Consider the following 17,172-nt stretch of genomic DNA (forward strand, 5'->3'; position numbering starts at 1 on the left):
AAAATTGAAAGTCACAAACTTTCTGATCAAGTCCGTGACTTTCTGATCAAATCTCATTAACAATTTCAAAGAAACAAACCTAGTTCTTAATGTAAAGAATCACATAATTTTCACATTGACACAGAAATGGCCCAACAATAAGGTCACCTAAACAATCCATTATCATGCCAAGAATCTAATAGCAATCATTAATCTCTCTTCATTACAAGAAGCCAAGGGGGTAATTTTTTTTTTTTTTGATAAAAAGGACTTAGCTGGTGTCATTGCATCAAATCAAATCAAATCAAACAGAGAAAAACCCTTTATTAAATGGGTTCCTTTTTGTGATGAATATATTCTGCATCAGGTTTGTGATTCAGCAAGGCCCCACACACCAGAACTGAAATGACTCCATTAATGTTAACCCCACTATTGTTGAATTAGTTAACTTATGAGACAATGTAAAAGGATTAAAGGACAAGAGAGAAACAGAGAGAGAGAGAGAGAGAGAGAGATTCCCAGGTTTCCTGAATAGTGTTAAGGCGGAAGAAGATAAAAGGGAAAGGGGAAGATTCTCAGAGCAGAGGCAAACTGTAAAACTGTGAAATGTGTGAGATCATAATGCGTTGGAAGCCCGCAAAAGAAAGAAAACAGGGAAGCATGATGATCATGACATCAAAGAAACAGGGGAGGGACAGAGCTTAAATCATGCATTCGCTAACAGCGTACGCTTGGACTTGACAAACTTGTCTTTTACTGTCTCTGTCTCGCGGATAAATTAACCTGATTTCAAATTTTGCTATGAATATAGGAAGCTAAATACTCCCTCCGTTCCGTAAGAGACATTTGATACTTATGACATGTTCCTATATATAAGAGACACTTAAAAGTTGTCTTTACTTTTTGTGTTGATTTCCTATTTTACCCATATTTATTGTCTCCAACTCACACTCTCTCTCCTTCCCACTTCTCTTTCTTTTAATAATTTACCATTGTTCTCTCTCATTATTAATGAGGGTATTTTTAGAAAAAAATTATACTTTTTACACATTGATTGTTCTTAACTAATTTTAACTATTTTTTTATCAACGTAATTCGGTTATTCGTCTCTTATAATAAGGAACGGAGGGAGTAGTAAACAATTTTTTAAATATATTTATAAATAAATAAAGTATATCCTCATCTCCATAAATTCTTAAAGTGTTAAGTTTCGCCAAATGCCATAAACTATTTTTTCACGGTACATCTACTTGAAAAAAAATATTTCAAGGTATTGAGTAAGTCACAAAATACTTAAAGCTACGATATATATTAGGAAAAATATTTCAAGGTAGTAGATGAAGGTTAATATATTTCCAATACATGAGCATAGTCAAATTTCCTCTGATAAGTATAAAGGTAAATTCTTCCTAATTAGGTTATTATATGTACAAGAGTTACTATTCTTCCAATAATTATAGCCTCATCCCTTCTTTTTTGTCTAATATTCTCTCCAAACAAGAATAATTTACCCACAATTTTATTTTAGTAGATTTTTTAATTACCTGCCTTTAATTTTGAAATGAGACTAGTGGATATTTTAGAAATAGACATGTTTAATTTGCATAATATCAACAAAATTCATAAAAATAGAATTATAGTGAGAGAAAGAGAGAATATTGTGGTCAAAGGTATATTCTTTTGGAGTGATTTTAAAATGATTTGAAATGACATGTTATGAAACTAAAATTTTGATATCATTTTCTCTGCAAAGCACAAAGAGAAAAGTAGAATTCAAGTGATGAGCTGAAGCAAGAAGCACATGGGGGAGGCATGGAGTGCTGAAAAGGTGGAGAGACAGAATGACATACGAAATTCACTTCAGCAGACCAATCAATCTCCCTTGTTTGATTTTATATTGTAACACAGAGTGGATTTTATAAAATTTTAATAGTACTCTATAAAATTTATTAACTAGGGGAAGTTGTTTAGTTAGTTAAGAATATCAAATCAAATATACTTTTATTTTTTTTCTTAATAAAACTATAAAGACTTGATAAAAAGAAAAAAAAAGCTACAAAGATCTAATTAAAATCATATGAGATTATGCAGACTTACAGATTAATTTTTTATTTGAACAAATTACTTTTTTTTCCCCCAACATCTTTAAACTAGTTACTTAGATCTTTTTCTGCCTCAATTTCTTAGGATTCATATGAATAACCTTTCTCATGATATGACGATAGTCATCATATATTATAGGAAAAATTGATCTTTTGATTCTTATAGTTTTCACTCATTTATAATTCAGTCATTATATTTTGACTCAGTACAACTCAGTCCTTATAATTTAAACTCAGTTGTAACTCAGTCTCTGAAATTCGACTCACTGTAATTCAGTCCCTATAGTTTTATCCATTTTATAATTTAGTCGTTGTGTTTTTTAAAAATGAATTTATATGCCTAATAAAAAGAGGGACTAAATTATAAAATGGATAAAAATATAGGAATCGAGTTACAACGAGTCAAATTTCAGAAATTGAGTTATAACCGGACTGAATTGCACCGAGTCAAAGTATAGGGACTGAGTTACAAACGTGTCAAAACTATAAGGACCAAAAAATTAATTTTTCCTATACTATAATGTAAGCATATTTTGCATGATAACCATCTTATGTTATAATATAAGCATATATTCTATGATTTTAGTTTTATATTCTAATGTAATCATGTTTGTTAACCATATAACCACAAGAATATTTTCTCCCATGATAATCATCATTTTTTTAAAAATTTCAAGATATGAATTTATGATCTCATACACTTCAATCCTTATTTTAACCCCTCTATCTCTTTCTTGTCATACTCTTAATTACAAAAAATCAAGCCGTATGCTTATAATGATTTTAGTTCATTTTTACTGTTTATTATCTTTCGCTCATTTTTGTTTTCAACAACAAAAGGGCCACAAGTCGGTGTGATGTTATGGATTATTGGAAACTGATGGGAAAGAAACCTCAGGCAAGCTAAGGTTGTACGTTGTACAATATGTTTCATGTTTTTGCTGACAGAATTTTGCAAGATGGGATGGGAATCCTACATAAATCCATTTTTTTTTGTAGGTGGGAAATTTTAAAGTTACAAGCTTTCACTTTAAAGCCTCTGTGAATCCTCCAATTTTCTTTTTTTGGGGGGCTCTCTTTCTTCTTTCTTCGACTCTTTTCTTTTGCTTTCTTTCTCTTCTGTGACATTCTCTTATCATCCATTGGGGTTTGCCAATTTGGACAATCACGAGTTTTTAAAAAATGCTTAATTATTATTTTATTGAAAAAAAACAGTAGAATTAGTGTGCACAGGGCATTAATAAGTAGCAAGTACTCCTTCAGTCCTTAATATAAGACTTACTTAACTAATTTAAATAGATTAAGTATGTTTAGTTAAATTACCTAATATGATATGTTTTTTCTAAAACACCATAAACATCTTTCTTAATTCTCTCCCTCCCTCTTTTACTTGATTATTATTGGGAATATTAATAGAGTTAATTTGAAAAATGCTAAACATATACAATAGGTTTTACATGTAGGATCAGTATTAATTTTTTAATTAGATCCTATATTAAAAATATAAGAGTATTATTCAATTTACAGAGTACAGTAGATAGGTGAATTATTAAATTATTATTGTATTTAATTACTATCTAGAGAATATTAATACGGGGTAATTTAAAAAAATTGATAAATATAAAAAATGCGTCTTAATTTTAGGATCTAGATCAACTTTTCAATTAGACCATATGTTAAGAAGAATACTTTCTTATGTCAATATCTATTTAACTACTCCCTCTATCCCTTATTATAAAAATTGACTACTAAAATTATGCATTTTGGTATTAGTTAAATTTAGTTAAAAATAATAAATATGTAAAATATAAATATACTTTTTTAATTATACCCTTATTTATAAAGAGAAGTGAAAATTTATTATAGAGAAATAATAAGTGGCATATATTTAAGAAAAATGACTAAAAAGAACATTGAATATAAAAAATTTCAAAAAAGGCAGCCAACACTTCAAAGTGATGGGAAAGAAGAGGAAGCCTGGAGTAAAATTATGAAAATGTGAAAAATGACCAATATGCCTTTAGTTATTCTTAAATAATTTAAGAATAACTAATTTTCTTAATATCAATAAATTAATTAATATTTTTCATATTAAGAAGCGGATGTGGCATTCAAAATTAAATTAACACCCTCACATATTTAATAATCAGTGGGATTTATAACAAGGAAAAAAAAACAAAATACTCATTGAGATTTATTTATTTATTTATTTTTGACAGAAAGTGGGATTTAAATTTAGGTCGCAGGCGTGAGCATGCGCAGCGTTGCGTGCGAGGTAGTAGGGCGCACGTGATGGATAGACCATGGCGCATGGCCCTGAAAACAATACGAGGCTCATGTGCGTCTTTCCCCCGCATGATGCTCCCAGCGGCGAGCCAATCACCTCAATTATTGATTCTCATATATCAAAAAATGGGTGATTTTTTTTTTTAAATTTACACTAATTAAAATTTTAATTTCTCAAATTTTAAATCATAAATTTTAGTCTCTCAAAAAATAAAATGATCAATATTTTTATTAGATTATAAGAACTAAATTTTAGACGAAAAGAAATTTTAGAAACTAAAATCATATTTAATATTCCATCTGATCCTACAAAATGAGTCTTATATTTAGACTGGAAGAGTATTATTATAATATTCCTGAAACTACATTAGTATAAAATACTAATCTTTTAGCCTAAAAACCGCAAAAAACATAAATCAACAATAAGTACATCATATATATGATGAATGATTTTTTTTTAATGGCAATTTGAGTTGGTCAAATTCAAGTATTGTTAGTCTAATTAGTGACAATTTGTGAGAAATGTTTTCTGAATTCGCATAAGCTCAAATCTTTATGTTTATGCAATCAAAATCCTTTTTACCATGATCAAAGCATATTAAAACGCACCACATGATTTTGATTATTATACAAGTAACAATATTAAGGTACACTCTTTTAGTCATATTTATAAGATAAAGAGCGAAAATTTTATATGAATATACAATTTTATTTTTTTATTTATTATCGTGTTGATTTTATTTTTATAAGGTACCACCTCCAGTCCTAATTATAAGAGTTAATTGACTAATTTGAGAAAATTAATGAAAGAAGTTACGCTAGTTATTTGTAATAAATATATGTTATATTTCCTAAAATATCCTTATTAATCAAGTGTATTGGCTAAAACTATAATTATTAGAAGGATTATCTTGAAAAAAATTGAGTAAATATGAGAGACAAAATGGATTGAGATCTTATATTTAGAACCAACATAAAAATCAAACAGAGTCTTATATTAAAAATCGAAGGTAGTATAATGTATATAAAATAAGGATAAAATTAAAAACTTATTTAATTTGAAAGCAGAGTTAATAAAAATTTGTAAGCAAGACACTGTGTAAAAAAATGGACAGATGAGTAAATATGGGTGGGGGGGGGAGAACAAAAGAAAAATAGCGTGACGCTGCTGGGCAAAAAGGTAAAAAGGTACTAACCTGGGGCGAAGATGTCGTGATTTGAACGGCCCCCGGCCAAAAGTAGTCTTCCATGTTACTAGTACTTTATTAAATTAAAAACAATATTATCTTCTTTTTTTTTTTAACAACCTGAGTACTTGACCTTGAATATTATTTGAATATTGTAGCAGCATTGTCCCTGTTCCTTATCATAAAATTCACTTAATTATATCACGTAGTTTAAAAAAATTATTAAAATTAATTAAAAGCAATAAATATGTTGAAAATATATATGTTTTTAAATATGCTCTTATTTTTAAGTAGGTAAGTGTGAGTGAGGAAAAAAAAGAAAGAGAATGTATAAAAAAATAATAATAAGAGATTATATTAATTAAGAGTAAAATGGATAAAAATGTATAAAAAAAAAAGATAATAAGAGTTAAGAGTAAAATGGATAAAAATATATTTATTATTTAGACAAACTAAGACAAAATCTTATAAATAGAAACAAATTAATTTTAAAAAATTAAATCTTATAATAAGATAATAAGAGATGACGAAGTATAGTATTGTCTGGATACTCCTGCCTACATCAGAATCTCGTCCGTTGATAATTTAACATTGAAGTAATGGTCCTTTCACAAGATATGCATATACAGGACACTTGTTTTTCCTACCAAATACAAGGAAACTTGTTTAGTTCTTATCACAATACGGTTTTTTTTTAAATTATACTTCTATTAGATAAGTATTTATGTTTAATGCTTGATAATGTCTCGAATAGAATTTCAATAAGAGCGTACATGTGTTCAATGAAAGAAGAATAACTATACAATTTCTTCTTTCATTGTACAAGAATGTTGGGTATGTTTTTGAGAAAATTGTACTGATATATTTCTCTAATCTTATTTATAGGATACAAAAAAGATATTCTTTGGTTTATTTATAAGACACTAAGAAATTTTTTATATGGATATACAATTTTACCCTTTATTTATTATTGTGTGACTTTATTTATATGAAGTATGATGTATATTGAATAAGAGTAAAGTTGAAAAGTTGTTGAATTTTAAATAAGAGTTATTGAAGTTTAAAATTTTTCTTGGCATGTTGTGAGTGATATAAATAAGATATTGTGAGTGACTTATAAATAGGATGAGAGGAATAATCTGTACCCAATTCCTTATATTTAATAAATGCTACTTCAACTATAATATAAATCAAATTTTATAATACTCCTTTAGTCCTTAATATATGGCCTAATTATTGAGTTGATTTGGATCATATATATAAGACTTATTTCTAATATTTATCAAATTTTTTCAAATCACTCCTATAGATACTCCTTTAACCATAATCAGGTAGAAGAGGGAGAGAGAATATTAAGGAAGATGATTATAGTGTTTTAGGAAAAACATGTTATATTTTTTATAATTAACTAACTTATCTAACTTCTTTAATTTAATTAAATTAGTTAAATAGGTCTTACATTAAGGACTGGAGGAGTACATCACTATAAATCCATAATACATGATAATGAAAATTTTATTTTTATATAACATATTGAGTTTTTTTAATTAAAAAGTTTTGCAAGATAATAAAGGAAAATTTCTAAAAAATGACCGTTAAATTTTAAAATTCTAAATCAGTGTTGGTTACTACACTCCTAAAAAATAACTATATTCGAAAAGTAAACGACAACACATTTTTATAGTAATTTCTTATTTAAAATTTTAAAATTTAATAGTCTTTTTTTTTTTTTTGGATTTTCTCGATAATAAACCTCTCACTCATATGAAATTCTACTTCTAGTTGAATCTAATTAAAAAATATCAAATATTGAATCATCAATCGATATATTATCTTATTCCTTAATATAAGAACTGGTTAACTAATTTGAATAGATTAAAAAAACTATTGAGTTAATTATTTGTCATAATTAGGTGTTGTCTTTTGAAAAATATTCTTACTAATCATGTATTAACTAAAACTACTATTTGATTGAATCTTTAATATGCACAAACTACTACAAAGACTATTTTTTAAAAAATACATAGGCACGAGAAATAAAATAAATTAAAATTTTATATTTAAAATAAAAATAAAAATAAAATAATTACTCCCTCTGTTCCTTATTATAAGAGACATTTGGTGTTTATAGCATGTTTCTATATATAAGAGACACTTTAAAGTTGTCTCTACTTTTTTGTGTTGATTTCCTATTTCACCCATATTTATTGTTTCCAACTCACACTCTCTCTCCTTCCCACTTCTCTTTCTTTTAATAAATTACCATTGTTTTATCTCCTTATTAATGAGGGTATTTTTAAAAAAAATTATATTTTTTACGTATTAATTATTCTTAAGTAATTTTAACTGTTTTTTGATTAACGTAATTTAGTTATTCATCTTTTATAATAAAAAACGGAAGGAGTATTATATTAGGGACCGGAGGGAATACCATATAAAAGCGCAACCGTTTTTTGGGTGCTCAACTCGTTGTCTGGAAACATGTGCTAAACCAAACAAAAATTGAATATTTGTAAAATTTGCACTTTCACACTGGCAGCTTTACATGAGATGTCAATGCATAGGGAAATGCATAATTGTACGATTAATGAGAAAAATATATGAAAAAAGAGATGATAAAATTAATTAGAAAAAAATTAATGAAAATACAATCCAAAATGGATCTTATAGAAAAAAGAGGATTAATTGAAAAATCTAACCTAAATCCTGCGAAAAATGAAAAAAAGGGGGGATGGTTAGTACTGTATATTAGAGTTTAGTGAATGAGGAAATTTAATATAAAATCATTAATTTTATTTTAAAAAAAGATTGAACATGGGACCCATGAAGAGGTGGCGCTGATCATGCCTGGAAATGACCTTGGAATTCGTCAATTCGGTGCTTTGAATATTGGGCCGCCCAGACCCCCACCCACTCCCACCTCCCCACCTGATTGTTTTTGCCTTTTTGGGTTAATATCATTTTCTATCCATATAATCTGACGCAATTTTGATTTTAATTGATATAGTTTTTCATTATAATTTTTAATCCCTGTAAAGTATTTTATAAGTATTTAGTCTGAGTTAATGTTATTGATTATTAAGATAAAAAATAAAAATCATTAAAAATATAAAAACCAAAATGAAAACTCGTCTGCTAATAAATTTTGACTTTATTTTTATATTTATGAAGTTATAACGACAAAAAATTATAATTTGAAATCACGCAAACTAAAATCAAAGTTTGATTAATTATGAGCACGTAAAATGAAGGGATCCGGGGTTATCATTGGATTCTCAACTTTCTTTGCATTATATATTTCACTTAATCTCTTATCCTATGTTCTAATTTTCTGTACAGACGCGTTGGCAAAACAAAAAAAAAAAAAAAAAATCTGTACAGACACATATTTTATTCATTAATTTTTTGTGCGGAAAAAAGACAAGTAATGAAGTGTTTTTATTTTTTTGGGTTTCAAACAAGTAATGAAGATTCTAGATGCCAAAATTCCATGCTGTTATCCTCATGTTTTCCCTTTTTTAGCTAATCATCATGATTAATTCATTAATTGTTAAGCATGGTTGAGCATGCTAAATGCTTACGTTAGAGTACTATTCATTATTTAACTTTAATGATGTAATATTAATTTCTGTTCTTAATATCAAAACTAATTAATTAATTTGAATAGATTAAGAAAATTTGTTAAGTTAGTTATCCATAATAAATAGGTGTTGTTTTCCCTGAATACTTGTTGCTAATAATATGTATTAGTTTGAATTACTACCTCCGGTCCTTAATATAAGATCCTGTTTGACTTTTATTTTGATCCTAAATATAAGACCCCAATCTACTTTGTCTCTCATATTTATACATTTTTTTTTCCAAAATAGCCATTTTAACAATAATAGTTCTAGTCAATACACTTGATTAGTAAGGATATTTTAGGAAAGACAATACCTATTTAGGACAAATAACTAACTCAATTTACTTTCTTAATCCCCTCAAATTAGTCAACTGACTCTTATAATTAAGACCGGAGGTAGTACTATTTAATAAAATTCTTAATATGTATAACTATTATAGGGATTACTTGAAAAAAAAAACAGGTACAAGAGTGAAATGACTTTTTATATTTATATTAAGAATATGAGGTAATATGTCATGTTGTCTCTCAAAGCTCTCTCTCCTTTATCCCAGTCTGGCATTCTGCGATACTAATAACTAATAATAATGATTACTGGTCTTTAATAATGTACTAATTTTGTCGTTCAGACTCCCATTCCTTTCATAAGCTTTGAAATCTTGCAACGGTTAATGTGAAAAAATGCTGAAGAAAAAATTAATTGGTAAACCCCTATAGTTTTACATAATTTTTATCATTCCTGTGAAATTTTTCTCATCAAGTTCTTATAATTTCATCAGACTTTCAATTAAGTCATTATAATTTCATAGATTTTTATAGTCTTATGTCACAGGAAGCTGTAATAACATGATGAAAGAAATAAAGAGACCTAATTAAAAATAAAGTAAGATTATAGGAAACTGAAAATTATTTGTTTTTCAAAACAGGATGGAAAACGAATTTTAAAACTGTGATGAAAAGAATCTTGTGAGATTTCAAACATTTACCTGTGTTGCTTTTTTTTTTTAATAATTATTTTGAACACCTCCAAAGGTTTACTATTATTTTCTTCAGTCCAATAGGTTTACATAATGACAACGATGATTAATGTTTTTATTTTTTTTAAAAAGGATGATTAGCTGTTTTTTTTTGGCTTGGTCTTAGTGCTTAACAAGCGTGAATAAAGTTCTAAATAATAATTAGGACTGATTCTGAGCTCAAGATGATGCCCTTTGAACTTTCAACTTAAATTAAAAAATTTATTAAAATAATATAGTGGACTATGTTGAAAAATAAAATAAAATAAAAAGTGCAGAGGGATGCAGGACTATTAATATTTAAATATTCTTCATGTGAATTTATTAATGCGTTATACAGACAATGATTCATGTCATTTCTTTGGGAAGAAACAATTAATAATCAGGCCCCAAAAAAAAAAAAAAAAACTAGCAGCTAGCAGGGCAAGTATTTAAAGAGATAAATTAAAAGAACAGATCACACATCAGTAAAAGGAGTAATGAAATTCAAAATAAAGGCCTTAGTAAATATGGATTTTTTTCTCTTTTAATCGGGGCAAAGTGGCTTCTAACTTGTTTTTATTTTTTATTTTTTGGTTTTTTTCAATCCTTAAAACTTTGTTTATTTGTATATTGGGAAAAGTTTAAATGTGCATTCTTAAACAAAGTTTATTTGTTGGCAAAAAAAGTTTATTTATCCTAATACTACTATGTATTAAGCCAAATAAGAATTTTAAATTTTTGTGATTTTCAATCATTAATATTGTTTAATCTTTTTTTCAATCCTAAATATAGGAAGTAATAACAAATTATTGAGTTATCAGTAACAAGAATAAGAGAGATAGAGAGTACATATTTATTACTCCTCTAGTCCTTAATATATGACTTAATTATTAAATTAATTTTAGTCCTAAATATAAAACTTATTTATCATAATTATCAATTTTTTCTAAATTACTCTTATAGATACTTCTTAAACTATAATCAAGTAGAAGAGGGATGAAGGATATTAACAAAGATGATTATGATATTTTAGAAAAACATGTCATTTATTTATATTTAACTAACTTATCTAACTTTCTGAATCCAATCAAATTAGTTAAATAAGTCTTATATTAAAGATATGAGGAATATTTAATTGAACACTTAAAAATTTCAACAAATATTTTGTGGTAAAAGTGGGTAGGATCTAAATATTTCTTAGAAATTCAAATCCCAACAATGTAATTAAAAAAACACAAAGCAAAGTTTATTTATAACAATTGGCGTCATTGGTTGGCCTAAAATTTGACTTCATTTCAGGTGACAGAATAATAAAAAAAATTCTGGTGTGCCAAAAGCCCAAAATTGTGACCGTGCGTCATTATAGATTAACGGTAACATAGTAACAACAAAATATGTGATTAAATTAAATCTGGCAACTTGCTTTTATTTTTTCCCCTGGTAAAAATTGGTAAATGAAAAATAAAATACAGAGACCAAGGAAACCAACTGGGAGAACAGGAGAGGAAGACAGAAAGAAAGGAAGAGAAAACGAGAAAGAAAGAGGTTGGAGGAGAAAGGCAGAGATTTCAAACCTTTTGAAAATCTCTAAGACTGCTTTGATCCTTCAACAAGTCTTTCTGTAACCCTAGTTCACTTTCATCTTCCGCGGCATTCTTCGCCTCTTCATACGCAATCATTTCTCCCACGTCAACTTCCTATTCTTCTGCTCGCCGGAAATGTCAGGATGAGCCTCTGCCGGAGCATCCGACGGAGTCACTGGTTAGGGTTTTAGTTTCTTATCGAGGCCTCACCATTATAGATCTCTGTCTGATTACCGAATTGGGCAAAAAAAAAAAACGATCATAACCGCCTCGTCAGCGCGGGTTGCGGTCGCTGGAATTGTGTTTTGGTGTTGACTTAATTATGGCGAAGGGAGGTCAATGCATTGAGAAGGTTCGGAGGGGCATTTGGATGGTGTTCTTCATGGTGGCAATGCTGGCGTCTTTGCTGGTTACATCGTTGCCGGTGCTCGTGGCGCTTGTTGATGTGTTGGTACCTTGTGTTTTGATCTCCAGCTTTACGTGCGTGAGGTGTTACGATTTTAAAGAACATTTGCGTCGATACACATTCAAGAGTTCCTTGACAGACATTCCCCTCGTTTCTATCATAAGATCTCTCATCATTATATGTATGATTGTTTTCTGTATTTTTTTCCCCTTCCTTTTTATGGTGCTTTGTTTACCTTTTTCGGGCATTATGATCGCTCTGGAGCTGGTATTTGCAGGGATGTTAAAGTAATGCTATACTTCTAAATTAGAAGAACTGATTTCCCTTTTATTTTGTCGTGGGGAATACATTGCTTAATTTCTTTTCCAAAGCATTCACCAGTTTGATGATTAAGTTGTCGAAACGAGGAGACAAGTTTCGAAAATCATTTCTCATATGCTGTTAACGTGTCGAAAGAAACTTCAACTATTTTTATATTTCTTTTCCAGATAAGCATCTACAAGTTAATCACAAATCTCAAGCTCACTTGTTTTTTCTTCTTCCATTTCTTACCTTTTGGAATAACTATGTGATGGAATACGGGGCTAAGCTCACTGTGTATCGATGGAAGCGACGGTATTTCATCAGTTTTATGCTCTCTGACTAAAATTTTGTTAGCGTATACACATTGCATAATGAATTTTGTATCTCTCACTTTGTATTCTGTGTGTTGGGGATTAGATGTGCAGAATATGTCGAAGAAAATCAGTGGTTCCTTTCCATAATTTAATTCCTGTTCTTTCCAGCCTAACGTTATCATTCTTGCACATTTGCAGGCGTGTATAGCATTTGCGATGGCCCTGCTTTATCACATGGTCCTTACCTTGGAGCCGTCTCTCTGTGTTCCTTTCTCTCAGTTGTTCTTCTTTCAGTAAAAGCTTGTGTTTTCACCGTAAATTCTCACATTGAAGCTGAAGCTGCAGCTTCTCTCTCAAAGCAGAGACTCCATTTGAAGAAGTCATGGGGAATGCCTGTACTTTTCCTCTCATCAGTTGTTTTTGCCCTTGGCCACATTGTGGTAGCTTATAGAACCAGCTGCAGGGCACGGAGAAAGCTATTGTTTCACCGGGTTGATCCAGAAGCTGTAAGTTTGTGATGGCTATCTTTCTACCCTTTAACTTGAGGTTTACGCTTGGTAAATTGTTTCTGTAGTTTTGATTTTCTGGAGGTAAGAGGTTCTGATAATTTGCTTGGTACACAACCTATATGCCATTTTAAGCAGGTACTTTCATGCAAAGTTTTCTCTTGCTATCAGAAGGTCCCACGATCTCCTACTCCTTCTGTAGTGAGAACCCCAAAAAGTGACAGTGAAATGAGACGGAGACCTTTTGGGACAGCTTGTGATGAAGAAATGCCACTCAAATTACTTGGAGACTCTGACGGCTTATTCATTACATGTCAAGGACTTACAGTCCATTACAAAGTCAGCTTGCCTGGTTCGCCACCACATACCCTGTCCTCTGCATCCATCGTTGAACCAAATTTTAGCAATGTCACTTCATCGGCTGGGGGACTTACTAAATTCAATGGGCATTTGGCAAGTATGTCTCCAAAGATCCAGAGGCAACTCCACAGGAGCTATAGCAATCAATTCCATGGCTCATCACTCTATACTCCACTTCTGGATGGTCCTGTGACTTCTCCAGCTGTTTCTGAAGATATACCTGCTTTGTGCTTGGAAAACATTCATGAAGAAACTAATAAATTAGATTCTATGAATTTGGAGAAAAATATGGATGGTAGCACTAATGGTGAATTAGGGGTTGTTCTTGTACACGGATTTGGTGGTGGAGTCTTCTCTTGGAGGCATGTTATGGGATCTATTTCTCGACAAAGTAATTGCACTGTTGCTGCATTTGACAGGCCTGGCTGGGGACTAACATCAAGGCCTCGTCGAAGGGATTGGGAGGAAAAAGATTTACCTAATCCATATAAGCTTGATAGTCAGGTGATTAATCCTTATGATTATTAGTGTGAGAAATGCATTCTTTTCTTCCTCATGGTATTGAACAAATAACTAAGGTATTGGCCAAGCTCATGATTCATGATATGATCTGAATACTTCCCTTTTGGAACGGAGAGTCAACTTTTGGCTTCCTAGGCTAATGACATAGCATATGTTGCTATTATTTTTTCTTGTTCAACAGTGCATTAGTGGTTTTTTATGCAAAAAAGGTATAAGGATGGTGTTTTGGAGTGTTGAATGCTGAAACTGGTGACGGAGTAAGGTGTTGAATGAGACAGGGTGCCAGCAGTAGATATATAGTAGCGAGTCTGTTTGTCTTTTGTTCGTGCTATATTGACTAGTAGATGTTGTGTCATGATTGTCATTTTCATTTGTTACTTTTGAGTGTGTGCTAGATTTCATCTTATAACGTTTTAGCTGATTTGGCCTTTTCAGGTTGACCTACTTTTATCATTTTGTTCTGAGATTGGTTTCTCTTCTGTGGTACTTATCGGTCATGATGATGGAGGGTTGCTTGCTTTGAAGGCTGCACAAAGAGTTCAATCATCAATGAATTCTTCTAATGTGAGATTACTTATTGCTGTTCTGTGCTAGGTAGATAACATAATTAATTTGGTTGGCCACATTATACGGCCTAGTGTTAATTATTATTATTATTGGATGAAATGCAGCTTAGATTTTAGTTGCTTAAGTTGCCTGTACTGTTTGGATTGGCATGCATGTATACAGGCTAAAATAGATTCACAACAGAGACATATCAATCATTAGTTGCATTTATGGTACAAAACGAGACATAAAAAACTGGATCATGTGGATGAAGAATTACTTAACCTTGATAACTTGGGTGCCTTATTCTTTATGTATTTATGAATATTAGTTGCTATTGGTTATGTTGTTCTTGTCCATATATGATGCCCAGTGAAGTTGCCCTGTGTAAGCTAACTATTAATTGCATGTGTCTTACAGTTTGCAGTTAATGCATATTCTGCATTCGATGAAGTCTAAAGCTCATGTCTGTGTAACATTCAGGTTATCATCAAAGGGGTTGTATTGCTAAATGTTAACTTGTCGAGAGAAGTGGTTCCTTCCTTTGCAAGGATCCTTCTGCATACATCACTTGGAAAGAAGCACTTGGTTCGCCCTTTATTAAGAACTGAAATCACTCAAGTAGTGAACCGACATGCTTGGTATGATGCTACCAAGCTGACGACAGAAGTTTTGAGTCTCTACAAGGTACTTAATTCCTTCAGCTCATATAGATTATAGACTGGAATTTATCAGGCTTGTAAGTTTCAAGCAATAAAGATGACTATTACATAGAATGATAAAAACTTCTTGTTGATCTTATCTTTCGGTCTATAGATAAATGCTATATTATGATCTCAGAGACGTATCGTGTCTTGGATCAAGCCATTTGCTTCCATCCATTTGTTTTCTGCTTTCTTGTATGCAGTTTGTCATGGTAAATGTATAATTTTGTTGGCAGCGGTCTTTTTCTCCTGAGGGAGTGTAATGGAGCGTTTCGAAATCTTTTTGCTTTTCTTATTTACTTAGTCCTTGAATTTCCCTTTGCAACTGTTTTGTGTGATGTATCTATCTTCCTTCTGATCGTTTGGTTATTCATGTTTTTGTTATGTATCTCTTCCAGGGCATTTTGATGCTACTTTGCTGTATATAACTGTTCGTTCAATATTTTAGGCTCCACTATACGTAGAAGGATGGGATGAAGCTCTTCATGAGATTGGGAAATTGTCATCTGAAACCATACATACCGCCAAAAATGCAGAAGTATTGCTGCAGGCTGTGGGAGATGTGCCAGTGTTGGTCATTGCCGGTGCTGAAGATTCCCTTGTCTCTCTCAGCTCTTGCCAAACCATGGCTTCAAAACTTGTAAATTCTGTGAGTATATTTTCATATATTCTGAACAATTTCAGTGTGGCTACCGAGGGTGTGCTTGATAAATAGAATTAGTTGGGAGATGATTAGAGGAAGAATGTATATCAATCGTGCCCAAATACTTTTTTTTTGCCATCCGTGACCGAATACTTTTGCTATTGGTTCTCTCCGTTTTTCATCATCCCAATATTATTCCTGGCAATTACACCCTTGGTATTACCCCATTAATGACTCTGGAAACAGAATGCTAGTAGCTGCATCAGATATCAATTTCTCTTTGCATTTATCTGTTCTAAATCCTAATGCTTCTTTTACTAATTAACTTGCAGAGACTCGTTGCAATATCTGGATGTGGCCATCTACCCCATGAAGAATGTCCAAAGGCGTTGCTTGCTGCTATATTACCCTTCATCAGTAGATTGTCTGTACCAGACCCGCAAAACTAAGACGCATAGGGTTATCTATAATAGGGACTAGGGTATCGATCTACTTTTCATTTTCTTTTTACCTTGACCTTTTTGTTTCTTTTCTTCTTCCCTTCTCTCGTTAGCCATATTACCTCAGGAGAAAGAGAGCAAAGGCATCTCTTTTTTATCTCCCGAGTTTTTATTTTTGTCGTGGTAGCTTTTGGGGTTTTGACCTATATTGGGACCACCCCCCCCACCCAAAAAAAGAATTAATTTTTTTCTCTCTTGTTTAATTGTAAATGCTTATGTTTGTCTGAATTATTCCCTTCTGAAAAGAAAGTGGGAATGAACACATTTGTAAATTGCTAGATGAGAAATGTATGAGTTTCCTCTGGCCTCTGAAAGCTGTGTGCTTTCCGTTTATATGAATCTCTTTTTGAATTTGTTCATATACTAAGGGGCGCTTGTTCAATAGGTTTTAGATTGCTGTGCTTTCATTGATACTTATTCTAAAGGACTTTGGTAAAACAAAATAGGATCGAGGCTGAGTCAGATTGACACTTGCCAGTAGCACCAACATATTTGAAAGTATGTGGTTTTTGTTTGAGAATTTGAAGGCCAGTATTAAATAAGCATGGCAAGACCAAGTGCTAGGATCTCTGATGGAGGTTCATAGCGTGATCAAGCTTTAAAGAGAGTAA

The 17,172-nt window shown here is 30.9% G+C and overlaps 1 protein-coding gene across 1 annotated transcript; it reads left to right on the top strand.

Annotated features, from left to right (window-relative positions):
- The first annotated feature begins 11,690 nt into the window (after positions 1–11,690).
- LOC114724172 (uncharacterized) lies at positions 11,691–16,868 on the top strand. Its single transcript, XM_028910478.1, has 7 exons — positions 11,691–12,344; positions 12,979–13,286; positions 13,425–14,150; positions 14,604–14,732; positions 15,198–15,401; positions 15,867–16,067; positions 16,394–16,868. Exons 1-7 carry the CDS (start codon positions 12,080–12,082, stop codon positions 16,508–16,510), a joined length of 1,950 nt encoding a protein of 649 aa, XP_028766311.1. The 5' UTR covers positions 11,691–12,079; the 3' UTR covers positions 16,511–16,868.
- The last annotated feature ends 304 nt before the right edge of the window (positions 16,869–17,172 follow it).

Source organism: Neltuma alba, unplaced genomic scaffold (assembly GCF_004799145.2).
Source record: "Neltuma alba isolate B1F8T4 unplaced genomic scaffold, ASM479914v2 tig00012173_pilon, whole genome shotgun sequence".
Lineage (NCBI taxonomy): Eukaryota > Viridiplantae > Streptophyta > Magnoliopsida > Fabales > Fabaceae > Neltuma > Neltuma alba.

Bases quoted from the DNA above. Each gene is read 5' to 3' on its own strand.
- LOC114724172 (XM_028910478.1), top strand. From the start codon at position 12,080: ATGGCGAAGGGAGGTCAATGCATTGAGAAGGTTCGGAGGGGCATTTGG. The intron at 14,151-14,603 runs GTGATTAATCCT...TGGCCTTTTCAG, and splicing joins CATATAAGCTTGATAGTCAG to GTTGACCTACTTTTATCATT. The intron at 16,068-16,393 runs GTGAGTATATTT...ATTAACTTGCAG, and splicing joins CTTCAAAACTTGTAAATTCT to AGACTCGTTGCAATATCTGG.